Here is a 27,311-nt window from a genome sequence, read left to right as displayed (position 1 = left end):
TATTAATTTGGTATCGTAGATCTTGATATTTTCCCTATAAATATATTCAAGCTTTACAAATTTTTGGCCTCGGACAAATATAATAAATGGAGTAGAAACAACCGAGGGAGAACATATATGCCTATTAGAAAGTATTTCCCTTTTTTACCGGTACGCTTTTCCTTGTCTATATGTGCCTCATAGATGCATACCCAAATGGCTAATTTCTCGATGCCTATGTATGCGACCCTTTTTGTGTGTGACCGTTGCTCACTGATTAAAGTCATGAATACCTTTTTTTCTCTTTTAATCTCAACCTTTATAATATTATTTTTTTGAAATTATCTCAACCTTTATATAAGAATCAAGAGATCGTGTATTTTTAAGGCACATCGATTTTGATTATATTTTATTTAGAATTAGTGACATATATTCCTCTTGATATTTAGATTTATGCATCAGTTCTTGCATTTTTGTTTATAAACATTTAATGGTACGTAGTTTGTAATCATTGCATACTGACGTAATTTTCGAATCTTTTAAATCTCAGCCATTAAAAATTCTTATAAACGGTGTCAAAATTGTAGATTATGTGAATGCATGGGATGGCTCGTTTGTCCCTTATTTTAGTAATAGTATATACAGTAATTAATAAAAAGATGTATCCAGCACAGATCGACCTTTGTATTTCATTCATATCGGTGCAATACAGATTACAACCCATTAATGCATGATAAGGAAAGGAAATGACCAAATAAAAACATTGACGAAATATTTAATTTCGTCCACATCCAGGGTAGATGCAGAGCATGTACCAAAGATTGACGCGACGACTTCATTTCAAACAAAACAAAAAATTAACGCGAAGACTTGAGTAGAAGATGCATATGTAAACTAGGCATACGAAACTAGTGTCCATATGCATGCACTGGACTCGGGCTCTGACTGGGTTTGGATCTCAGTACGGGAAGCCGGCGTTGGGTTGATGGAGCCCCTGCTGCACCGTCTCCATCCCGGCAGTGAACTCCGGACGCGGCAGCATCACATCAAGCCATTGATCTATCTCCTTGTCTAGCCCTGCGTCGAACCCCAGCGGCTTAGGCATCGTCATCTGCATCTGCTCCAGATCCATCCCGGCGGCCAACCCCGGCGGCGGAGGCATGTCCTGCACATCCATCCCGGCGGCGACCACGTGAGACGGAGGCAGCGGCGCCATCACCATCTGCTGCATATCCATCCGGGCCTCGAACCCCTGCTCCTGTGGTGGAGGCCCCAGAAACTGGAACTCCATCCCGTCGTTGGCGGTGCCGCTGCTGCTACCGAACTCGAAGGTGTTACCACCGAAGATCTGGGGCGGCGGCGGTGGTGGGGCCACCTCCGCCATGCGGCTCATGTGGGCGTGCATCGCCTCGAGAAGAACCTGGTTGGCGCGATCGGAGACGGCGTCCTTCATCTGCATCAGCGCGGCGAAGAAGGCCGCCATGTCCTCGTCTCCCATGTCGCGCGCCTTGGTGTCGAACCAAGCCGCTATCTGGTCCCCCGCAGAGCGCTCTTTCGCCATGGCCTTGTCCGTGCGCTTGGTCCGCTTCTTCAACTCGGCCAGCTCCGTGCGCAGCTCGTCGAACTCCTGCTGCAGCTTCTCGAGCTTCTCGTCTTCGCCGGCAGCACCCTCCCCGGCCAGCAAGCGGTCGTCGGCAGCGCCCTCCTCCCTCGCGCCAGCCCCCGCAGCCTCCCCCGCCAGGAAGCGTTCCACGACGGAGTCGACGGTGTTAGCGATCGTGTGTACTGCATGTATAGAGGAGTGGGGTTAGTGGTTAGTGCTGCCCTATTCCCACGGCTGGTTCTCGTTTGGTTCAGTTGAGCTGTGTAACTACATATACGTGTAATCTTTGTATCAATGAAATCAAGCGTTGCACAAAACCTTTCTCTCCTACCCTCGCTCTGGTTCTGACATTGTATCAGCCTAAGATCCATAGCTTCCGCTGCCCTCCCAACCTCCCGGCGACCATGAGCTCCTCCTCCCACTCCTCCTCGGCCGGTTCCGACTCCGACGAGGACTTTGGTCTGCCCGTTGCAACCCAAACCATTCCCACCCAAACCATCCAGTCGCTTCGCATCCGTGATCATGTCCTGGTCGTTCTCGACTACGAGAAGGAGAATTACGGGCTGTGGCGCCGCCAATTCCTCGGCGCGCTCGCCAAGTTCGGCCTGCTCGACCACGTCGACGGCTCGCGGGCGCAGGTCTCCTCCGACTGGCATCTCAATGACTTCGCCGTCGTCTCCTGGTACAACGCCACCGTGACGCCCTCGACTCTGGAGATCATCGAGGAGCGCAACGACACGGCGCGTTCCCTCTGGCGCTCCCTCCGGTCGCTCTTCCGCAGCAACCGCCACGCCCGCGCCACCTACCTTCGCGATGAGTTTCACAGTTTCATGCAAGGCGACCTCGCTGTGGTCGAATACACGTCCAAGCTGAAGCAGATGGCCGATCAGCTCGGCGACCTCGGCCGCCATGTGAAGGAACGCGATCTCGTCGACAACGTTCTGCGCGGCCTCGATGAGCGCCTCCAGCACACGATCCCGCACATGACTCGCGGGCGCCCTCCCTTCTTCGTCAAGCTTCGCTCCTTCCTCCTACTCGAAGAGCAGCGTCTCGCTCGCCAGGCGCGTTCCGCCGCCCGCAACGCCCTCATCGCCCAGGCGCAGGCTTTCCATGCCTCGCGCCCGCCACCACCACCGACGGCTCCGGCCCCTCACTTTCCCGTGGCTCTCCTCGGCGCCGGGTCTCCTGCTCCCGGCCCCTCCGGCAACAGCAGCCGGAAGAAGCGCAAGAAGAACGCGCCTAATGGCGCTGGTTCGTCCACCGGCGGGGCTCCTCACCATGGCGGGGCACCTGGTGGCTCCCATGCCGGCTACCGCGCACCGGCGCCACCGCTCCGGCCGTGGCCGGCACCTTTCAGGCCTGGTCCGCCCCGGGGCTCCTTGGCGCCCGGCCGCCCGCGCCGGCCCTGCCTCACGCCCTCCAGGCATCGTACTCCGCTCCCGCGCCGTCCGCGCCCCAGTGGGATCAGGCTGCGTTGATCGCGGCCCTCAACCAGCTCTCGGTGCAGCCTCCGTCCGCGCCCGGGGGCGAATGGATTCTCGACAGCGGCGCGTCCTCGCACATGGGCTTAGGATCCGGTATACTCTCTTCGCCTCCCCATCCCTCCACTCCCTCCACGATCATTGTTGGTGATGGCTCTGCCTTACCAATCACCGCCGTGGGTTCTGCTTCCCTTCCCACAAATTCTCGTTCACTTTCCCTTCTTGACATTCTGATTTCTCCTTCCTTAATTAAGAATCTAGTTTCCGTACGTGCATTCACTCGTGATAATTCTGTCTCTGTTGAATTTGACCCGTATGGCTTTTCTATCAAGGATTTGTCCACCAGGACGGTTCTTCTCCGATGTGATTCCTCCGGCGACCTTTACCCGTTCGTCCGCCCTCATCACTGCCTCACCGCCACCGTCGCCGCCGATTTGTGGCACCAGCGGCTTGGTCATCCGGGCGTCGCCACCCTCGCCAAGGCATCCTCCTACTACAAGTTTAGTTTCAATAAAAGCCCTTCGACGCACTGCGCTGCTTGTCGGACGGGCAAACACACTAGGCTACCTTTCTCTTCTTCCACTACTAAAACTTCATTTCCCTTTGAGCTCTGTCATTGTGATCTCTGGACAAGTCCTGTACCAAATGTATCCGGCTATTTATATTATTTAGTGATCCTTGATGATTTCACACATTATGCCTGGACTTTTCCCATTCGTCGGAAATCTGAAGTTCACCGCCTTCTCACTCTCTTCTATGCCTACGTCCGCACCCAATTCTCCCGCCCCATCCTAGCTTTCCAAACGGATAATGGACGTGAGTTCGACAACATTGCGAATCGCTCTCTTCTCGAGTCACATGGCACCCGCTTTCGTCTCTCTTGCCCCTACACGTCCCAACAAAATGGCAAGGCCGAGCGCATTCTTCGTACACTTAATGACGGAGTCCGCACCCTTCTTCTCCATGCCTCCATGCCACCACGCTGGTGGGCCGAAGCCCTCTCCACATCTACATACCTCCTTAACCGGCGCCCGTGCAAACCTCGGCTCCTCACCACCCCGTACGAGCTCCTTCACGGCCACGTCCCAGACTTCCGTCATCTCCATGTGTTCGGGTGTTTATGTTACCCCAATATCATAGCTATCTCGCCACATAAGCTGGCAGCTCGCTCCGTGGCATGCGTTTTCTTGGGTTATCCCGACGAGCGAAAGGGGTATCGTTGTTACGATCCAACCACCAGGCGCATCCTTTTTTCCCGTCATGTGACGTTTGTAGAGTCTGTTTTTCCGTTCAAAACTCTACCTAATTCCCCTGACGACCAGCTGGATCTAATCTCCGATCCCCCAGCCTCGGATCACGTCGATCACGACCCTCCCCCTGCATGGCCTACATGCCCTTCTCCCGTATCGCCGCACGCCACGTCTCCCCCTCCCTTCGCGGGTGCGCCCACCCCGCCTCCCGACTCGCCCGCTTTGGGCCAGCCCACTACACCTCACGGCTCGGATCAACCGATCCCTGGGCCTCCTTCCCCACACACCGGCCCAGCCGCCGGCTCGTCTTCCTTGCCTGTCGCCCCTCCCCGTCATCCGATGATCACGCGAGCTCGTCACGGCATCTTCCAACCTAACCCTCGCTACGCCGACTCCCTCCTCGCCGCCACACCCATCTCCCCCCTGCCCTCCTCTGTACGCGACGCCCTCCGTGATCCCAACTGGCGCGCCGCTATGCAGTCCGAGTTCGACGCCCTCATCTCCAACGCCACTTGGACGCTCGTCCCTCGCCCTCCCAACACAACTGTTGTGACCGGCAAATGGGTGTTTCGGCACAAGATGAACTCGGATGGGTCCCTGGAGCATTACAAGGCGAGATGGGTTGTCCGCGGGTTTGCTCAACGGCCTGGGATCGACTTCGGCGAAACTTTCTCCCCGGTCGTCAAGCCGGCGACGATCCGCACAGTTCTCACTCTGGCTTGTTCGCGGGGCTGGCCGGTGCACCAGCTCGACGTGAAAAATGCCTTCCTCCACGGCATCCTCGCTGAACAGGTCCATTGCTACCAGCCTGCTGGCTTCGTCGACTCGGCACGCCGCGATCATGTTTGTCGCCTCTCGAAGTCCTTATATGGGCTCAAGCAGGCCCCAAGAGCATGGTTCCAGTGGTTCGCCGGCTTCGCCACCACGATCGGCTTCGCCGCGTCCCGCTCCGACGCCTCCCTCTTCATCCTACGGCGGGGTAGCAGCATTGCATATCTCCTGTTGTACGTGGATGATATTGTGCTGGCGGCCCCTTCTTCGGATCTTCTACGCGACATCGTCTCCAAGCTACAACACGAATTTGCTATGAAGGATATGGGGCCTCTTCATTTCTTCCTTGGCATTCAGGTTCGTCGCACGCCGCGTGGATTTTTCCTCAGTCAGTCCAACTATGCCGAAGAACTCCTTCAGCGCGCCGGCATGACTCACTGTCGGCCAGCTTCAACTCCAGTGGACACCCAGCCCAAGCTTGCTGCGGCCTCCGGCAGTCCAGTTTCCGACCCATCCGAGTACCGGAGCCTTGCTGGTGGCCTTCAGTATCTCACGATGACACGGCCGGATTTGGCCTACGCCGTCCAGCAAGCCTGTTTACACATGCATAATCCACGGGATTGCCACCTCGCCATCCTCAAGCGGATCCTTCGCTACGTTCGCGGGACAGCTACCTCGGGTCTTCTTCTACCCGCGTCTCCCTCGACTGACATTGTGGCGTACTCCGATGCGGACTGGGCCGGCTGCCCGGACACGCGCCGTTCTACGTCTGGCTATTGCGTCTACCTCGGCGGCGCCTTGGTCAGTTGGTCGTCGAAGCGACAAGCCACCGTGTCGCGTTCCAGCGCGGAAGCGGAATACCGCGCCGTTGCCAACGCGGTGGCTGATTGTGTTTGGCTGCGGCAACTTCTCGGCGAACTGGGCTGCTCTCTCTCCAAGGCCACTGTTGTGTTCTGTGACAATATCTCAGCTGTGTATATGTCTACCAACCCTGTTCATCATGGGCGGACTAAGCACATTGAGTTGGACATCCACTTTGTCCGCGAAAAGGTGGCTCTCGGCGAGCTTCGTGTTGTTCATGTACCAACTACTCAACAACTAGCCGACGTCATGACTAAAGGTTTGCCAACCAGCTCGTTTCAAGCTTTCAGGTCCAGTCTCTGTGTCTTACCAGCGGACGACGACTCGACTGCGGTGGGGTGTTAGCGATCGTGTGTACTGCATGTATACAGGATCGTGTGTACTGCATGTATAGAGGAGTGGGGTTAGTGGTTAGTGCTGCCCTATTCCCAAGGCTGGTTCTCGTTTCGTTCAGTTGAGCTGTGTAACTACATATACGTGTAATCTTTGTATCAATGAAATCAAGCGTTGCACAAAACCTTTCTCTCCTACCCTCTCTCTGGTTCTGACAGACGGAGGGGTGGCCGAAGGAGAAGGCCCTGCCGCGGGGAGAGAAGGCGAGGGCGGCCACGTGGGCGCCTGTCAGGACCGCCAGATCCGTGGCCTTGCTGAAGAACCCCTGGCGGCGCTTGGAGTAGCAGACGAACCGGGCATCCTCCTGCTCGATCCGGCGGATGACGATCTTCTTCCGGCCGCTGCTGCCTCTCCGGTTGGGCGCCGCCATTGCTCGCTTTCTCGGTGGGAGGACGAGGAGTGGCTGTGGGTGTGGCTACGTCTCGGGGTCGGGGGGTTTATATAACAAGCGTCCGGAGAGGAATCCCTTCGCTGGGCGACGTACATTAAAACTCGCGATAGGCAATGAGATACGATTGGGTATGCGCTGAGCTGTATACATTAAACTCACGCGTCAAAGGATAACTACGTACACCATATTATTTAGAAACTATTCCTTCGCACCCAAAAGAAAGCGTTCCCTTTTATTCTCTTTTTTTAATGCGATTTGGTATGCTCTAAGCTGAATCGATCGGGACGTGACAACAAAATATTGTTGGACGCACAAAAGCAAGTGCTCCTTTTTTTTCTTCTTTGAGGATTTTTTTTTGAGAATCACCGGGGAGGAGTTCCTCCACCTGAATATATTACTCAAAGTGGCCATAATACCAGGAGGGTGATCCAGTTTATAAAGAAAACCGGATCGAAAACCTTAACAAATTGACCCCATTTATGAGGAAAACCGGGCCAAAAACCATACAAGCAACAAGTGTTGCAAGAAGAAGAGAAGAATAGGGACGCCGAACAAAAGGCATGACCTAACTAGCAAACTAACAGGATCAAGTAGATGAGGGGTACATCGAGGGATCACAATACCAAGACTCTACAAGCAGCCTAACGCACCGCACCAGCGTGCGTATCAAACTTCACGGCACAACAGAGGAGCATCCACAATCAACGAGTGCCAAAACTTAACACGAACCTTGGCTGAGAGCTCCGCCATGAAAGTTCAAGACGATTAGCAAGTTGGGGAGGCGCCATTGCATCGTCATTGAGCAAAGGTGAGCCGATACAATACCAAGAGCCCGAAGCTCGCCTCAACACAACATCCAGCAAGGGAGGGTCTTGAGCATGCATAGCAGCAGGACAGAGACCACATGAAAGACAACCGAAGAGAAACACATGAAGAAGAGCACACCACCATCGGTCCTGAGTAGGACACACCACCACCACCAAACAGACCACCCTCAACCACACGCCGCAAACTGAAGCCGTCGTTTGGGTCTCCAAGATGACGCCTCCAAGGAGGTAGTGTTGTCGAGGGCACAACACCGTCATCCGATTCGGCAAGCCCAATCTTCGGTTTTCACCCGGAGACCACAAAACAGAATATTGTAGGTGTTGGAGCTCCACAACGGCACATCCTATGAGGAAAACGACGTCCATAGACATCGTTGCCGCCGACATCAACATAGTTGATGTAGGGTTCTCACCCGGAGTTTGAGCAATCCCTACAACATGACGACAATCGACCACCACCACCATCGAACCCTTCGAAAGACGAAGAAGCACGACAAGCCGCCAGAGCCAACCACACCCTGTGGAGACTACCGACGACCAAACATGAGCACTAGGCACAAGATCCATCAACGGCCAACCGAGCGCAAGCCACCGGACGCAGTGCAGGCCACCGTGCCCTGCCAAGCACCATGTAGGCAAGGACTAGAGGAGCACTGCCCGAGGCCAGGAACCACCATGGTCTGGGTTGCAGCCATACATCAGGAGCACCTGCACACCCCATGTGTGCCACTGCGCAACCGTCGGAGACCAGAACCGATGTGCCCGCATGCCAACAGATGGCAATGAGGTCAAGATCGGCTGCAGCAGCACTGCCACCAACCCCCATAACCTCCACCAGCACCACTCACCACCACCCTCCTCTGCCCCCAAGCCAGAATACCATGGGCCGATCCAACCGGATTCAGCCAGTCCTGCAAAACGCATCACCACCAAGCCTCCAGATCCACCCCTGATGCAAACCGCCTGGCCCAGAACCATCAGGGGGCGGGGCCCTAGGTAGGACACCGCCGCGCGACCCAGGGCGGACCACCGGAGCATGGAGGGCTGGAGGCCGGCCCCGCGCCCCCGAGGCCGAGCAGAGCTTCGGGCGCCCACACCTCGCTCATGGCAACCCAGATCCACGCTCAGCACCGACCACAAAGCGGCATCCGTCGCGCGACGCGGCCACCGACGCTCGCCGTCCACCTGAGCAGAGGCCGCTGCGCCGGATCCGCATGAACGCCAGCCGTGAGAGCCCCGCCGCCACCATCCCTGGAGTACGTGTGGCTTAGCCCGCGTCCCCTCGGTGGCGGCAAGGCAGGAGATGGGGTGGGGGAGCTGCCGCCGGCGGCGTGGTTGGGTTGCCCCCGAGTCGCCAGAGGAGGCGACCTTCTTTGAGAATTAAAAGCAAGCGTTCCTCCGTCCGGAATTACTTGTCATGGACAAGGATGTATCTACACGTATTTTAGTTCTAGATACATCCTTTCCGATTACTAATTCTCCAATTACTAATTTCATTCTTGTCTGGGTGAACACTTTCAAATATATTAAAAGAGTATTGCATTATCTTTAGCAGAGTGTATATTTGGCTATGTGAAAACAAATCGAGGTGATGAAGCACTTTTTTACATTGTTATAAATGGAGCACATGAACAACGAGATTGCATGCATGCGTCCAGATAGGTCGAAGGATACATGCATCCAGATAGCTCGATGGGTCGTCAGCTAAATGCATGATACATATATCTAGAGATGGATAAAAGATCATTTCAATGGAAGTGTCACTCCGGGCGTGGCCGAAGGCATTGCAACATGCCTGCTGGCTCCTTTTGGATGAAAAGCATTATCAGTTGATGCCAGATTTTAAGGTTGTAGCCAAGTGCACTTCAGGGCAGGGCAGTTCTGTCATGTTATGGCAAGATAATTGGAGGGAGACCATTTGCAAATAAATTTTTCTTGAGTTGTTCTCTTTTGCTGTTCAAGAACAAGTCTACGTCAAAGATTTTCTGGTGGACAATAAATATTTTTACTGCTCCAACAGTACCAAGTTCATGATTATTAGCTGTTTGGATCATGTTTGTTTCATGCTTAGGTTCATGATTTTAGTTGTACAGATCTTGTAATTTTTCACACTTAAGGTCACAATTTTTAGTCGTTAAGATCGTTCAACCTTTTTGTTGGTGCATGTATTAATAAATGGCACCGGCTATATGTCAATCGACTGAAAACTACAATTGGCGGTCAGTTTCGTTTTTGTGGAGATGAGAAATGGCCCTAGGCCGGCGGCAGTCAGGGGCGGTGCTATCGCATGCTATCTGGACAAGTATGTATAATACTCTACTAGTACATGCACAACTTTAAGCAGTAAGATTCAATCAGTATTAGGCCTGATTATTGCCTACTGGTAGGACTGATCGTAGGTTTGTGAATTGCTGTAAAACTACATGCACCAGTCACCCAAAAACTCAAACTGACGGGGAAAGGTGTCTTCGGAAACGTAGTAGACAAAAAAACACTCTACGATCATCCAGGAACAATATGAAGATGCACATAAGGTTGGGATAAACGATCGTTAATGACTCCGGAGTGCAGCGAAAGTAGATGAGTCGGTGTAGATCGTACTTGGAGTCCCTCGAACCGTAGATGAACAATTCCACGAACCACCCATGAACGATCCCTCGAACAAAATACCGAAAGCACGGCCTCTCTACTTGGTTGCAAGCGTATGGTCTTCACGATCCGACAACGCTTCACCATCCAGAGCTAACCATCGCCGGAGAATTAGAGGGAGGAGATTATAACCACACTAAGCTTCTAATTATGAGGATTAGAGGATCTAGGTCAAGCTCTAATTGATCAACTAGGATCAACTAGAACTAGAACTAGAGGAACTAGATGAGGCTCCCCCCCCCTTCCTTCCCCAAGTGGAAAGGAGGCACCTCTCTATTGGGCCCAAGTAACTTTCCACTAGCTACTTGGCCTTTTTAGAGCCGCTGATATTAAATTAAATATAAAAGCCTCTTAGGAATTTCTATATCATTTTATTATTAATTTAACATCACTAGAAATATTTTTCACCTATATATTATTTATCGGCAATACCCGGTATTGCCCGATAAACTCTGAAACCCTTCCGGTGACCCCGAAACGCTTCCGGTTCCTCTCGGAATTGTTCCAAATATTAATGAAAGAATTCCATAAATAAATACTCGATACTCTCATTCTACTAACACCCAGCAGTTCATCGTTACATTAAGCTTGTGACCTCGTAGGTTTAGTAAATCATAGACATGAATGAAACTCCATCCTTCAATGGTCGATAGCAGAACCGTCGACGTCCATATCGATCCCTACAATTACATGAATGATATTCAAGTGAACCTTTGGTTATCATGTGATGTTCCCTTTGCTTCGCGATACTTTACAAAACCTGAGATGCATCGGTATCCTGCTCAGTCATACACATGCTCATTATACCATTGCTCTCGTTACCAATTTTGTTCTTTTTTCTCATTGAAGTGTTCCAGCATCCCTTTGACGTAGTCACCTGTGTCTGGCCAGAGGATGATGGATGTCGTCACACCGAGAGGCCCTAAGAATATCTTCTCCATCGTATGAGAAGCAAATCCTACTCTCGAGCTATCTAGTCCCTTGTCAAACTTTCCGATCAACCTGTACGTTGTCGTTATAATCACCTTGGTACAGTGAAGTTTGAGAAACCCAAAGTCCACTGTATGGTAGGAGGTAACTACGATATTCTTAGGTCTAAGCATTCTTCAGGAAATCGGTATCTGGTAGCTGCTCGGTCGACCATTAATCAGTAGATTAAATAGGAATTGCCAACATATATCTAGTTTTCATGTATTATACCAACCTCTCATGCTCTCAGCTATGTAATATACCAAAATATGCTACTGTCTGGTCGAACCCTAGCTATTGAGGAGCGAGAGGGAGTCGGAGGGGTTATAGGGGAAAAATTGGGCTTTGTTTGCTCACATGTTAATGGGGCAGCAACGATTAATCGGCGTAAAAACTGATTAATCGGTCTAATGGGCCAATTAATCGGCCTAACAAGTTAACATGATGAATAGGTGCTATTCGATTCGGTCACCCTACGAGCAGCGATTAACTGGCCCGTTAACTGATTAACCGGACGAGTTTTTTAGCAGTGGGTCTAAGGAACTAAAACACACATTAATACATTGTGTTATAACAACTGATTTTAGACGATATTATCTCAAGTGTAACAAACAAGTTTGCGTCAATTCAATATGATCGTTCTTCTAACGTTATACTCTCAATTTTGTTTCAGGGTCATTGTTACACTTAATGATATCCTAAGATCCAAAAAACGTGATCACCAACAATGCTTGAGTCGGTCTTAGAGGCAAGACTTGGAACCTATTTTTACCGTTTATTATTTCACACATGCATATAAGTATTCCACTGAATCGCATGTTCCGGGATCATAGCTGTTATAGCATGAAATATAAACTCTTAGATATGAACAAGGAAATATAATAATACAATATTATTGCCTCTAGGCCATATTTCCAACAAGGTGGGCTATGCATTTATACATCAACACTCCCCTCACATGTGGCCCCCTCAGGCCTAAACATGGACCGAAAGTGGGCTGCAACTTTTTGTCTTAAATTGCGCCAGCCGGGTCTTGAAACTCAAGACCTCTTGGCTCTGACACCATGTAAAACTACAGGCACCAGCCGGTTCACCCAAAAGCTCAAACTGATGGCGAAAGGTGGGCTATGCATTTGTACATCAACAGTTGTGAGATGACTCCATAGACAAAGTAAAACATGAATATACGATCCGACTAGTGATCACCATTTTTCCAAAAAAATAATATTGAAAACTAGCAAGCACCAGGTATAAAATCCTAGAAATTTGAAACCATTGCAATGAACGGTGATTGTGACCAATTCTTGAATATTATAAAAATGAGCATATTCTTGTATTTGAAACCAATGCAATTTACGAAAGCTATATTCTTGAATAAGCATATAGCTTTCATAGAAAGAAGTTTTCTTAGAAGGGATGAATTTGTGGCGTTACTATCACCTTTTAAGAAGAAAAAAAATAAAAATGAAAACAAATAATGTTAAAATTTGAACACAATTTAAGAAATTTTGATGGTCTATAATATAAGCAAGAATAAGCATATAATAGTGGACTTTTCACAAAAAGAAGATTCCTATGAAGAAATGAATTAGTCGCATTGCTATTATCCTTAAAGAAGAAATAAAATGAAATAAAAACATAGAAAATCCAGATAATGAAGATTTATATGTAAGAATGAATTATTGACAATGGTATTACAGTTTAAGAAGAAAGAAAATAATTACAAAGTTTTGCCCACATTTTACAACAAATGCAATTTTTTAATATGCAAGAGTAAACATATGATAGTGATTTTTTCACAAAAAGAAATTTATTAGTGGCAATGGTATTATCCTTCAAGAAGAAAACAAATGAAATAAGAACTAAAACAAAATGATAATGAAAATAATGAAATTTTCAAAGGAAGTATAAATTTGTGGCAATGATATTAATGAATAAGGGGCATTGCTCTTCCACTTAAAGAAGAAGAAAATAGAATAAAGACCAAAATAAAATCAAAATAATAAATTTTTATAACAATAAGTGAGTTGGTGCAATGGCATTACCCTTCAACAAAAATAAAAAGAAAAGGAAAATAGTAAAATAATAATGAAAAAAATTGCACGGAATTTACAACACAAATTGTGATTAAGAATAAGAATATAATAGTGGAATTTTTGCATATAAAATTCTAAGAATGAAAAAATAAGAGGCTTTATAATTGCCCTTGAAGAATATAGAAAATAAAATAAAAACTAAACAAATAAGAAAATAATGAAGTTTTCTAAGGAAGAATGAATTTTCTAGGGGAGGGGGGGCTAATAAGTTGCATTGGTATTACCCTTTAAGAAGAAACAAAAGGATAAAAAATGACAAAAATTGCACAGAATTTACAAAGGAAATTGAGATTCCAAATAATATGCAGAAATAAGCAAATAATATTAGAATTTTCCAAAAAACTATTCCTGATAAGGAATAAATTAGTGGGATTGTTATTACCATTAAGGAAGAAGAAGAAAAATCAAGTGATCCCAAACAGGAGCCAACATAAAATTCAGCCTAAAAATTAATGAAACAACACAAGTAAAAACACCCAAATCTTGAGAAAAATTCGAATACTAATCAACTTACATATTGCTAAAGTGAATAATAAAATGCATCTCGGTCTCAACTCGTGGCGGGTATCATTATTTTCTGACCTTCACAGATGATTTGAGCAGATATGAGTATATCTACTTAATGAAACACAAGTCTGAAACATTTGAAAAGTTCAAAGAATTTCAGAGTGAAGTGGAGAATCATCGTAACAAGAAAATAAAGTTTCTACAATTTGATCGTAGAGGAGAATATTTGAGTTACAAGTTTGGCCTTCATTTAAAAACAATGTGAAATAGTTTCACAGCTCATGCCACATGGTACACCACAGCGTAATGGTGTGTCCGAACGTTATAACCGCACTTTATTGGATATGGTGCGATCTATGATGTATCTTACTGATTTACCACTATCGTTTTGGGGTTATGCATTAGAGACAGCTGCATTCACTTTAAATTGGGCACCATCAAAATCCGTTGAGATGACGCCTTATGAACTGTGGTTTGGCAAGAAACCAAAGGTGTCGTTTCTTAAAGTTTGGGGCTGCGATGCTTATGTGAAAAAAGTTTCAACCTGATAAGCTCGAACCCAAATCGGAGAAGTGTGTCTTCATAGAATACCCAAAGGAAACTGTTGGGTACACCTTCTATCATAGATCCGAAGGCAAGATATTCGTTGCTAAGATGGGTCCTTTCTAGAGAAGGAGTTTCTCTCGAAAGAAGTGAGTGGGAGGAAAGTAGAACTTGATGAGGTAACTATACCTGCTCCCTTATTGGAAAGTAGTTCATCACAGAAACCGGTTCCTGTGACGCCTACACCAATTAGTGAGGAAGCTAATGATATTGATCATGAAACTTCAGATCAAGTTACTACCGAACCTCGTAGGTCAACTAGAGTAAGATCCGCACCAGAGTGATACGGTAATCCTATTTTGGAGGTCATGTTACTTGACCATGGCGGACCTACGAACTATGAGGAAGCAATGATGAGCCAAGATTCCGTGAAATGGCTTGAAGGCCATGAAATCTGAGATGGGATCCATGTATGAGAACAATGTGTGGACTTTGGTGGACTTGCCCGATGATCGGCAAGCCATAGAAAATAAATGGATCTTCAAGAGGAAGACAGATGCTGATAGTAGTGTTACTATCTACAAAGCTCAACTTGTCGCCAAAAGGTTTTTCGACAAGTTCAAGGTGTTGAATACGATGAGATTTTCTCACTCGTATCGATGCTTAGTCTGTCCGAATCATGTTAGCAATTGCAAACATTTTATGAAATCTGGAAAATGGATGTCAAAACTGCATTCCTTAATGGATTTATTAAAGAAGAGTTGTATATGATGCAACAAGAAGGTTTTGTCAATCCAAAAGGTGCTAACAAAGTGTGCAAGCTCCAGTGATCCATCTATGGACTTGTGCAAGCACCTCGGAATTGGAATATACGCTTCTATGAGTTGATCAAAGCATATAGTTTTATACAGACTTGCGGAGAAGCCTGTATTTACAGGAAAGTGAGTGGGAGCACTACAGCCTTTCTGATAATTATAGGTGAATGACATATTGTTGATCAGAAATAATGTAGAATTTTTTGGAAAGCATAAAGGAGTGTTTGAAAGGAGTTTTTCAAAGAAAGACCTCGGTGAAGCTGCTTACACATTGAGCATCAAGATCTATAGAGATAGATCAAGACGCTTCATAAGATTTTTCAATGAGTACATACCCTGATAAGATTTTGAAGTAGTTAAAGATGGAACAGTCAAAGAAGGAGTTCTTGCCTGTGTTGCAAGGTGTGAAGTTGAGTAAGACACAAAACCCGACCATGGCAGAAAATAGAAAGAGAATGAAACACTACAAGAAATATGTCAACTCGTGACCCTCACTATTGGTCGCTGAAAGGTCATAGTTTTTCATTTGTGACCTTTTTGTGACCAAAAACAGAAGGTCAAAAGCTGAGGGTCGTTAACTGACTATAGCGACCTTCTCTGTGATACGTAAAAGGTCGTTGGTTCTTTGACCAAATTTTGGGTCACTAGCAACCTCCCCAGGCCACGTAGGCATCCAGCGTGGCAAGCTGATGTGGCACAAGATTTAGCCCGGTCCAATTCGATTTTCTACATGGGCCTAGCCCAACAATTCGGCCCATTTATGATTTTTTTTCCTAGATGTTTTTGGGCCTTTTCTATCATGGGCCTTTCCCTTTCCACAGAGTTTGTTTCTATTGTCTATTTGAGTCGAGGCCTTCTTATAGTACTTCTAAATAGCTTTTCAGCCCAGGTTATTTTGGGCCATGGCATCTTAATAGTACAAGTATATTCGGGTCGTGGCCACTATCAGGTCCAGTAAGAACATTTTCTGGAGAACTTAATGTTCAAGTAAAATGTACACAACATTACAGGAAAATAACACATACAACAGCACATAAAATTTCATTTCACTCCTACAGCTCACTACATCATAGACAGTACATGACAATCATTCAATTTTTTACTAGGCAGTAGCCGAGTACATCATTCAATTTCAAATAAACAGTACTGCTCTTGGAAGCAAAATAGGCCGCCACACGCCATGGTGACCCAAGGAACCAGCAACGCTGCTTGCCCCCTTGGCCCAGCTCCTTGCTGCCGATGATGGACGAGACTCGGATGCGGAGCTCCCTGCACATGACATATTGTGTCAATGCTTGCAGCAATAGAAGGAACTCACATACCATAGAACTTGCACAGTAGTGTATCAACACCCGAAAGATTGACTGAATTGAACTGTTATATAACCAAGTTAGAGCTGGCAGAAGTTGCAGGTACATAAACATCCATAGAGCTAACATGTTGTATTTCTGTAGAAAGAAGCATCAACTCACTATTCTACACAAAAAGCTAGCCCATACATGCACAGACACCAGAACGGTTACATAGAATGAAGCACAGGGCTAGTACTTGCTACCCTGACATTTCAGGCATTCTAGTGTTTAGGAGATTTGACTTCCAGCAGAAAACTAAGTCGATAGACTTAGCACTTGTGACTTCAACTAACTTGACCAGTGCTAAGTTATTAATAGACTTACTTGTGACTTCAACTAACTTGCGGATTGATTAGATATAAACATTAGTATTGCCTGAGCTCAGTTTTTTTTTGCAAGGATAAGCATGTCCTAAACCGCCATTGTGAGATCGTTGAAGTAATATATGCCAGAATGTGAGAATGGATAAAACAGACATGAATGTTCTCAAGTGCCATGAAGTGAGAAAGCAGGTAGTCAGAATGACGAGGCATGTTAGCTGCCAAAACAGATTCAGACTAACTGCATGTCCAGACGGACAGGCCATTCCCAAGCATTTCAAGACACCAGCAGAGGTCAGTAGACAACAAACTTGGATGCTATCTATCCATACTAGTATAGAATGATACGAGGCCAGTAGAAACTGTTTGCTACCGACGAGCTCGCCAAGCTGCACAGTTGTTCAAAAATGAAGCACATTTGACTAAAGTACCAGATTTCAGAGTTTGTAATAGCATCATGAACAGCAGCTGTAAATTACTAAATTTTACCATACTGAATGCTATCTAGAAAGATAGATACGATGCAGGGGGTGTCCATTACCGACGATCTTGCCAAGGTGGATGGAGATGGAGTTGAGCTGGGCCTTGTTCTTGTAGAGGTGGTTGACCGCCTTCCTGGACTGCACCAGCTCCTTGGCCAGCGCCTTCAGGAACAAGCATCACCAGCAGAGGAAACCAAATTAGTAAATCAGCCAAATCGAGGCCCTTGACCTTGAGCTGCTTCTCCTTGGCGCCCTTCACCAGATCCGTGGTCACTGTTAAACACACACGCGCACAAATGCATCAAAAAAATTAACCTAAAACGAAGTAATACATGGAATTAGTTCAGGAAAATGGATACAAGCGGACGAATCATCCAAACTAACCAGAAACAAAACATTGTTTAGTCGCTAGGCGTTAAAGCGATAGATGTTAAACACTAACTTCCTTCATAAAAAAGAGCAATAATAACAACCAGCAGGTACTTAACACTCAGCAAGGGTTGACAGATATATAATGGGTTCAGCAACCAATTTGGCTCAGAAACTAAGAAAATCAAAAGATTTTTCACTCAGAATACGCTAACAAGCATTCATGAATCACACTAGTAAGTAAGAACATGAGTAAACTAGCGATTAGCAAATGAATCTCAACATCAGCAGAAGATTGAGATACAAATGCATCCAACTGCGAGGTAGACAGAACCTGTCATCATAAAGGAACATCATACAACACAGCTCATCTTACAGCAATGTGCACACAAATTGGGCTAAGCAACGCACTAAGAACAAGTTAGGTAAAATTGCATGCCACTCGATAACTAAGCAATCAGTTGCAATATCTGCTCTGAATATTTGCTCCCATGCTGATCCATCCAATATCTGCTCGGAATACACTAGGAAGCATCATTTCCATGATCCACGAATCACATCAGTAACTTAAGAGCTCAAGTAATATGATACCTAAAAAATAAGAACAGAACAGCCGGGAGCCTGGGACGCGAATCCCAACCAAAATCCCGATCCCAAATCACGGCCAAAATTCGCAGAAATGATATGTCGACCAAGAGCAGTTCACCGCACAACCTTCCCGGCCAAAACCCCTACCCCAAATACGAACGTCCGTCGCGGAGCGTACGGCGCCCGGGCGGAAGCGCAGGCCCTCCGTCCCGCCGATTAACAGCTGACTACGAGCAGGGATGGCGCTGCTACGGGAGTCGGAGAGGGGGGGAGGTGGGGGTGCGTGCTTCTCACCTGCACCTGCAGGCGTGCGGAAACGGGAGAAGCGGCGGATTCCGCTGCGAGGGAGTCGCCGAGCTCGCTTGAGAGGAGGAGCGATGGGGCGGCGGTGACTGCGGCTGCGACGAACAACAGAACGGGGAGAAGAAATGCTCGTCAGATCTGGTTGGTGAAGCACAAAAACCCTAGGTGGGGGAGGGGAGGGGCAAGAGGAGGCAGACGGCTCACCTGCGGGCGGCGGAGACGCGACCGACGCCGATGCCGACGCCGGCAGCGGGAAGGTTGGCCGACTTTCCCTCCCTCCCGCGAAGCGAAGCAAAGCAAAGAAGCACCGCCTCCTCCGCGGCTCCGCCTCGGCTATAAGCCAAACACAACCAAAGGAGGAGCTAGGCGAGGCTGGGGTCGCGAGAGCGTCGGTGGATCGGCGATGTGGGTGACGAGGGGAGGGATCGGGGTGGCGGCGGCGATGTGGGAGACGAGGGGTGGGTGGCGGATCTGGAGCGCTAGGTTTCCTGGGGTGAGAGGGTGAGGGAGTTTTATTTTTTATTTTTTTTATTTTTTTTAGACAAAGAGGGGGTGCGAGGCAGAAAGGGCTGTCGTCAGATCCGAGAGCATCCGACGGTGTTTGAGCACGATCCGCGTGACATGCCCAAGGACCAATCAGAACCCAGTACACGTTATGACCTTTTAAATTGGTCGTAATCGACTAAAAATAAGGTGTTGAACCATATCTTTTTTCGAAAAAAGGTGTTAAATCATATAAACAGTTTTATGATATGAGAAATTCAAAAAGAAACATTTTCATTGTGCACAAGGATGCATATTGGAATTTCAAACAATGTTGCCTAAGGAAGTTTTCTTTTTCTTTGGACGAAAGAACCATTTTCCATTTTCCGAGTGCCCAAAAGGAGGGTTTTTTGTGAAGGACCTTCCAAATAATTGTTCTAAAATTGGACCAAATCATTTTTCTAAAATACTAGGCCATATTTAATGCACAATTGACCAAATGGTTGGGTGTAAAAAGTTTTTATCCACCTCTGGTGAAAAAGACAAATTCCCGCCAATTCAGCTGGAAGCGGGTCAAATTTGAACTGTAGCTGCCTCGTAGTTTGCTATTTATTTTTTCTAAAAATCATTTCTAGGTACATAAGTATCTATTTAATCAGAGAAACACCAAAAAAATTCCAAGATTCAACCACTAGCTAGGAACGGTCATTCCCGTCGTTTTGACCGCATTTTGAAACGGGCATAAAAAATTAAAAAAAAGACAAAAATTTGGGAAACCTTCGCATTGTGTCATTATATGTGGCCAAGTTCCCAGGAAAAATAATAAACTTGCAATACGGCAATTATTTTAAAAAAGTGTTCTCAGAAACGAGCTATCACGTGTGGAGATCAATGGCTTTCAAGCCAAATGATCAATCTTATGGCCACATTCATGGCATAGTTTGTTCAAATGATCTCATATTGTGCACAAGGGTGCATATTGGAATGGCAAACAATGTTGCCTAAGGAATTTTTCTTTTCCTTTGGACGAAAGAACCATTTTCCATTTTTTGAGTGCCCAAAAGGAGGGTTTTTTGTGAAGGACCTGCCAAATAATTGTTGTAAAATTAGACCAAATCATTTTTCTAAAATACTAGGCCATATTTAATGCATAATTGAACAAATGGTTGGGTGTCAAAAGTTTTGATCCACCTCTGGTGAAAAAGACAATTTCCCGCCGATTCAGTTGGAAGCGGGCCAAATTTGAACTGCAGCTACCTCATAGTTTGCTCTTTATTTTTTCCAAAAATCATATCTAGGTAAATAAGTATCTATTTAATCATAGAAACACCAAAAAATTCCAAGATTCAACCACTAGCTAGGAACGGTCAAGCCCGCCGTTTTGACCTCATTTTGAAACGGGCATAAAAAATTCAAAAAAAATCAAAAAATTGGAAAACCTTCGCATTGTGTCATTATGTGTGACCAAGTTTTCAGGAAAAATAATAAACTTGTAATACGGTAATTGTTTTAAAAAAGTGTTCTCAGAAATGAGCTATGAAGTGTGAAGATTCATGGCTTTCAAGCCAAATGATCAATCTTATGGCCACATTCATGGCATAGTTTGTTCAAATGATCTCATATTGTGCACAAGGGTGCATATTGGAATGGCAAACAATGTTGTCTAAGGAAGTTTTCTTTTTCTTTGGACGAAAGAACCATTTTCCATTTTTCGAGTGCCCAAAAGGAGGTTTTTTTGTGAAGGACCTCCCAAATAATTGTTACAAAATTGGACCAAATCATTTTTTAAAATACTAGGCCATATTTAATGCACAATTGACCAAATGGTTGGGTGTCAAAAGTTTTAATCCACCTCTGGTGAAAAAGACAAATTCCCGCTGATTCAGTTGGAAGCGGGTCAAATTTGAACTGCAGCTGCCTCATAGTTTGCTCTTTATTTTTTCCAAAAATCATATCTAGGTAAATAAGTATCTATTTAATCATAGAAACACCAAAAAAATTCCAAGATTCAACCACTAGCTAGGAACGGTCAAGTCCGCCGTTTTGACCGCATTTTGAAACGGGCATAAAAAATTAAAAAAAAATCAAAAAATTGGAAAACCTTCGCATTGTGTCATTATGTGTGACCAAGTTTCCACGAAAAATAATAAACTTGTCATACGGTAATTATTTTAAAAAAGTGTTCTCAGAAATGAGCTATGAAGTGTGAAGATTCATGCTTTCAAGCCAAATGATCAATCTTATGGCCACATTCATGGCATAGTTTGTTAAAATGATCTCATATTGTGCACAAGGGTGCATATTGAAATGGCAAACAATGTTGCCTAAGGAAGTTTTCTTTTTCTTTGGACGAAAGAACCATTTTCCATTTTTCGAGTGCCCAAAAGGAGGTTTTTTTGTGAAGGACCTCCCAAATAATTGTTGCAAAATTGGACCAAATCATTTTTCTAAAATACTAGGCCATATTTAATACACAATTGACCAAATGGTTGGGTGTCAAAAGTTTTGATCCACCTCTGGTGAAAAAGACAAATTCCCGCCGATTTAGTTGGTAGCGGGTCAAATTTGAACTGCAGCTGCCTCATAGTTTGCTCTTTATTTTTTCCAAAAATCATATCTAGGTAAATAAGTATCTATTTAATCATAGAAACACCAAAAAAATTCCAAGATTCAACCACTAGCTAGGAACGGTCAAGCCCGCCGTTTTGACCGCATTTTGAAACGGGCATAAAAAATTCAAAAAAAAAATTCAAAAAATTGGAAAACCTTCGCATTGTGTCATTATGTGTGACCAAGTTTCAAGGAAAATAATAAACTTGTAATACAGTAACTATTTTTAAAAAATGTTCTCAGAAATGAGCTATGAAGTGTGAAGATTCATGGCTTTCAAGCCAAATGATCAATCTTATGGCCACATTCATGGCATCGTTTTTTCAAATGATCTCATATTGTGCACAAGGGTGCATATTGGAATGGCAAACAATGTTGCCTAAGTAAGTTTTCATTTTCTTTGGACGAAAAAATCATTTTCCATTTTCTGAGTGCTTGAAATGAGTTTTTTTTGTGAAGGACCTACCATATATTTGTTGCAAAATTGGACCCAATCAATTTTATAAAATACTAGGACATATTTAATGCACAATTGACAAAATGGTTGGGTGTCAAAAGTTTTGATCCACCTCTGGTGAAAAATACAAATTCCCGTCGATTCAGTTGGAAGCGGGTCAAATTTGAACTGCAGCTGCCTCATAGTTTGCTCTTGATTTTTTCCAAAAATCATATCTAGGTAAATAAGTATCTATTTAATGAGAAATACATGGTTTGATGGCGAGACATCGAGGTTTGGACGGTGGCTGAGGGCCCCAACTCTAGAGCGCGTAAGCTCGCATGCTTGCCGCGTGGTCACCGCGTGACTATGGCGTTGCCATGTGTTCTGGGCTGCCAAGGCATGTCTAGTGGGTTGGGCACTCCCCAGTTAGGTGCTAGGAAGATAATCACAACATAAGATTCTCACGAGGAGACCGATCGATGCTTAAACATGAATAAGCAGCCAAGTGTTTGATTTGCGGTACAGAAAATGCACATGGTGGAGCCTAGGTGGTACTTGCTTTACAAAGTACCACACTGGACATAAATACGAATGTTGAAGCTGGGCTCAAAATAATGAATGGATTGAGCTGGCATTTGGTGGAGGATGGTTATTTGGGCATAGGAAAGCACTGTAGAAAATGGATACCATTTGGACATGCCAAAGTGGTACTTCCTTCACAAAGTGCTGCTTTGAACAGAATAGGAAAATGAATATTTTCGAATTATTTTTGAACTAGGCAAGGAATGTTTTTGACATATTTGATGAAGATATGATCCAAAACATTTATGAGATTTTTTGGGAATTTTGGGAATAACAGAAATATAGGTTGCTTCACAACCTAGGGCAAAAACTGCCACATGGACATGACACATAGGCAAAACTGATGAGATGGCGCCTAGTCATCACAACCCACCACAATTTACAAGGCTATGACCATCTATATTGTTCATTAACAACTAGAAATAAGGCAGCGGACTAGCACTGTTTGCTTTGTGACCATTTCGTGTAAGGAAATTACGACCTTTCTGACCAAAATGGTCGCAATGGTTTAGGGTTTGGAGCCTCCCGAACAGCTTTTGACCAATTGGTCTGAAATGCTCATAGATCTATGACCAATTCTTCCAGGGTCACTGACAGAAGGTCACTAGTTGACATATTTCTTGTAGTGAAAAGTCATTCCCTATGCCTCAGTCATAGGTTCTACAAATTATGCTATGTTGTGTACCTTGCTCGGAGTTTGGCAAGGGAGTACAATTTTGGAGCGAGAAAATAAAATTCGAATGTAACTTTTCGAGTAGATGATTTTTCATATAAAAAACTTTTTCATCTGAGTTAGTATGCAAAAGTTAAGCCCATTTTTACAAATTCTCGCTCTCAAGAACATAATATCTTCCCCTATTGTGGCCATTAAAGAGAGCAAGTGCAGGCAAATATGAGTCCACCACGGAGTCCTTTTTAAAAAGCAATTTATAAGTGAAATTATGAGGATCACCTCTAAGGATCTTATGACGTTTCATAGCATAGAAGTCTAGGTATTGCGTGAGTAAAATAGGATCATAGGGCAAGGGTGAAACACCCAGCTCTCTTGCTAAGCATGTGGCATAAATTCAACCATAAAAATATCCCCTACCAATGTTGTGTTGCAACCTACGTGCAACAATCACTCCAAGATTATAACTTTTGTCGTCGGTGAGTGCGGTGCGCATGAGGCTCAAGTCTGGAGCACAAAGTGTACTACAATCTTGTTTGCCTACAATACATTTTTCATTAAATAATGCGAAGTACTGGATTGCGGGAAAATGAATGCTCTTTATTCTACCTTGCGTCACTCCCCTAGTCTCACCATAGCAAAGACTAGTCAAGAATATTTCGAACTCAGACCTTGGCGGTTCATCGAGCGAACCCCAGAATGGAATTTTGCAGTGGTGAGCGAATCTCTCTAAAGATAAGGTAAATGGATTTTCATACAGTTTAAATGACACCCTAGACTCACAGGAATGGAATTTAAATCATTTGACAAATGATTCAGTGAGAGTGAGGTGTTGGTTGCACTTGTCTGAAATGTAGGGACCGAGATCCGCATTGTGAACATGTTGCTCAAATTCCTCCTTAATGCCCACGCTCAACATATAATTGTTGCAGGCCATAAGCATGTTTTCGTGGAGGCATCTCGAATGGAACTTTCAGTTGGTTCAACATAAGACCGATGAGTGGAGCTGCTACTAGAAGATGCCTCTGAGGATCTCCTCCTCAAAGAACTCCTTTCAAAAAGGTTCATCATATTTGCATACAATTTTCTGAAGAAAAAAAATTGTGTCACAAAAGTTTGTTAACAAAACTTCACAAGATTGGTAGCAACTACTCATATGGATGTATAGAGGCCATCGCAAGCATTCAAACTATTTAGAACTCTAAGAATTCAACATGCAAGCTCATCTACAACAGCACCAAGAGTAGCTAATTATTCAAAATACAAACCACTAAAGCAAAAACTAATTGGACACATGGAAGAGTCACATACCAAGCAACAATCCCCCGAAAACAGTTTCGGAAACGGAGCTTCAAGTAAGGAGATCGAAATCTGCGGGTTTGAGAGCAAGAACACGAAAGAGAGAGCAATGGTGATTTTTTTCTGGAGGTAGGTGATGATGTGGGATGAAGGGATAAGTGAGGGGGCCATGTGGGGACCACAACCCACCAGGGCGCGCCTGGGGGTCCTGGCACACCCAGGTGGGTTGTGCCCACCTGGTGCACCTCCCTCTGACATTATTTGCACTAAAAATTCTTAAATATTCAGAAAAAATCGTATTAAATTTTCAGAGCATTCTGAGAACTTTTATTTTTGGGTCATTTTTTATTGCACGGAAAATTCAGAAAACAGATGAAACATGGCATTTTATTTTATTTAACTAATAAAAACAGAAAACAAAAGGTAGGGACAGAAGGTAGTGCTCACTAAATTCATCAACTTCATACCTCTCAAAAATGATCCATTAATAAGGTTGATCAAGTCTTATTAACAACCACTTTCGATTTGCATGAAACCGAAGAAATTTCGTAAATCACTAAGTTACCTCAACAGGGATATGAATCTCCCAAACAATAAGCATTTCATATTTCTTTTTCATAGTATGTAGAGGTAGTTCAAAACTTCCAATAGTGATTGTCAGAAATTTTTCAATAACATTAATACCATTCACTTGGAATTGTTTCTTCGGAAAGTGGACCGTATGCTCATTACCATTGATATGAAATGTGATCTTGCTTTTATTGCAATCGATAACAGCCCCTACTGTATTCACGAAGGGTCTGCCAAGGATAATCGACATATTGTCGTCCTCAGGCATCTCAAGGATAACAAAGTCAGTCAAAATAGTAACATTAGCAAAAACAATGGGCACATCCTCACAAATACCGATAGGTATGGCAGTTGATTTGTCAGCCATTTTCAAAGATATTTCAGTAGGTGTGAGTTTATTCAAATCAAGCCTTTTATATAAAGACAAAGGCATAACACTAACACCAGCTCCCATATCATATAAAGCAGTTTTCACATAGTTTCTTTTAATGGAGCAAGGTATAGTTGGTATTCCCGGATCTCCAAGTTTTTAGGTACTCCATCTTTAAAAGTATAGTTAGCAAGCATAGTGGAGATTTCATCTTCCGGTATTTTTCTCTTATTGGTGATGATGTCTTTCATGTACTTTGCATAAGGAGGCATTTTTAAGATATCAGTCAAGCGAGTACGTAAAAAGCCTGGCCTCGGCACTTCAGCAAAGAGTTCAAATTCTTCATCATCTTTATTTTTAGTTGACTTAGGTGGAAAGGGCATAGGTTTTTGAACCCATGACTCTCTTTCCTTACCTTGTTTTCTAGCTACAAAATCTGTTTTATCATATCTTTTATTCTTGGGTTGTGGGTTATCAAGATCAACAGCTAGTTCTATCTCAACATCATTGTCTGGTTCTTTATCTAGTTTGAGTTTCTTCATGAACCTCATCATTATCTTTTTCATTATCAAAAGGTGAGTGTTCACGACCAGATTGAGTTTCAGCATCAGAGATAGAAACTTCATTGTCATTATCAGGAGGTTTGTCTACTTCGGGTTCACTAGAGGCATGCAAAGTCCTACTATTTTTTTTCTTCTTTTCATTTTTAGAAGGACTAGGTGCATCAGTGTTAATTCTTTGAGAATCTTATTCAATTCTCTTTGGGTGTCCCTCAGGATAAAGTGGTTCCTAAGTCATTTTAACTCCTCTTGCTACTCTAACAGCAAGGTCACTTATATTATTGTTCATTTCATCAAGCAACTCCCTTTGAGATTTAGCAACTTGTTCTAATTGAATTTGAACCATAGAGGCATGCTTTCCTACACCTCTAACATCATCAGAGTTGTATTTCAATTGTTTCATAACATTTGCATTGAAGTGATCTTGCTTTCTAATGTAATTATCAAACTCATAAAGGCATTGACTAGGATGTTTATTATGAGGATCATCACTATCATTGAATTTCATTAAAGAATTTACCTCTACCACCAAGTGTATCAAGCCCATGTATTTCTTCAATAGGTGGTAAATTTTTAACATCCTTGGCTTTAATACCTTTTTTCTTCATAGATTTCTTTGCCTCTTGCATATCTTGAGGACTGAGATATAAAATACCCCTCTTCTTCGGAGTGGGTTTAGGCGGTGTTTCAGGAGGATCCCAATCATCATTTTTCAATATGTTATTCAAATAATTCTTCAGCTTGCTCAATACTTCATTCCCTGAAAATACAACCAGCGCAACTATCTAGGAAATCCCTAGAAGCATCGGTTAGTCCATTATAGAAGATATCAAGTATTTCATTTTTCTTAAGAGGATGACTAGGCAAAGCATTAAGCAATTGGATAAGCCTCCCCCAAGCTTGTGAGAGACTCTCTTCTTCAATTTGCACAAAATTAAATATTTCCTGCAAGGCGGCTTGTTTCTTATGAGCAGGGAAATATTTTTCAGAGAAGTAATAAATCATATCCTGGGGACTACGCACACAACCAGGAGCAAGAGTATTGTACCAAGCTTTATCATCACCCTTTAATGAGAACGTAAATAATTTGAGGATATAGTAATAGCGTATCTTCTCATCATGAGCAAAAAGGGTGGCTATGTCATTCAACTTAGTAAAGTGTGCCTCAACAGTTTCAGT

At 44.6% G+C, this 27,311-nt stretch overlaps 1 protein-coding gene across 1 annotated transcript; it reads right to left on the bottom strand.

Moving 5' to 3' along the window:
* Positions 1 to 819: 819 nt before the first annotated feature.
* Positions 820 to 6,708, bottom strand: LOC123067064 (agamous-like MADS-box protein AGL28). The gene is made up of 2 exons (XM_044490020.1): positions 6,495 to 6,708; positions 820 to 1,764 (listed from the first exon to the last, which is right to left on the bottom strand). The coding sequence occupies exons 1-2, from the start codon at positions 6,706 to 6,708 to the stop codon at positions 938 to 940; spliced, it is 1,041 nt and encodes a 346-aa protein (XP_044345955.1). The 3' UTR covers positions 820 to 937.
* Positions 6,709 to 27,311: the final 20,603 nt, after the last annotated feature.

This window comes from Triticum aestivum, chromosome 3B (genome assembly GCF_018294505.1).
Source record: "Triticum aestivum cultivar Chinese Spring chromosome 3B, IWGSC CS RefSeq v2.1, whole genome shotgun sequence".
Classification (NCBI taxonomy): domain Eukaryota; kingdom Viridiplantae; phylum Streptophyta; class Magnoliopsida; order Poales; family Poaceae; genus Triticum; species Triticum aestivum.
Note: the sequence above shows the minus strand (reverse complement) of the source record. Positions and strands in the feature narration are given on the sequence as shown.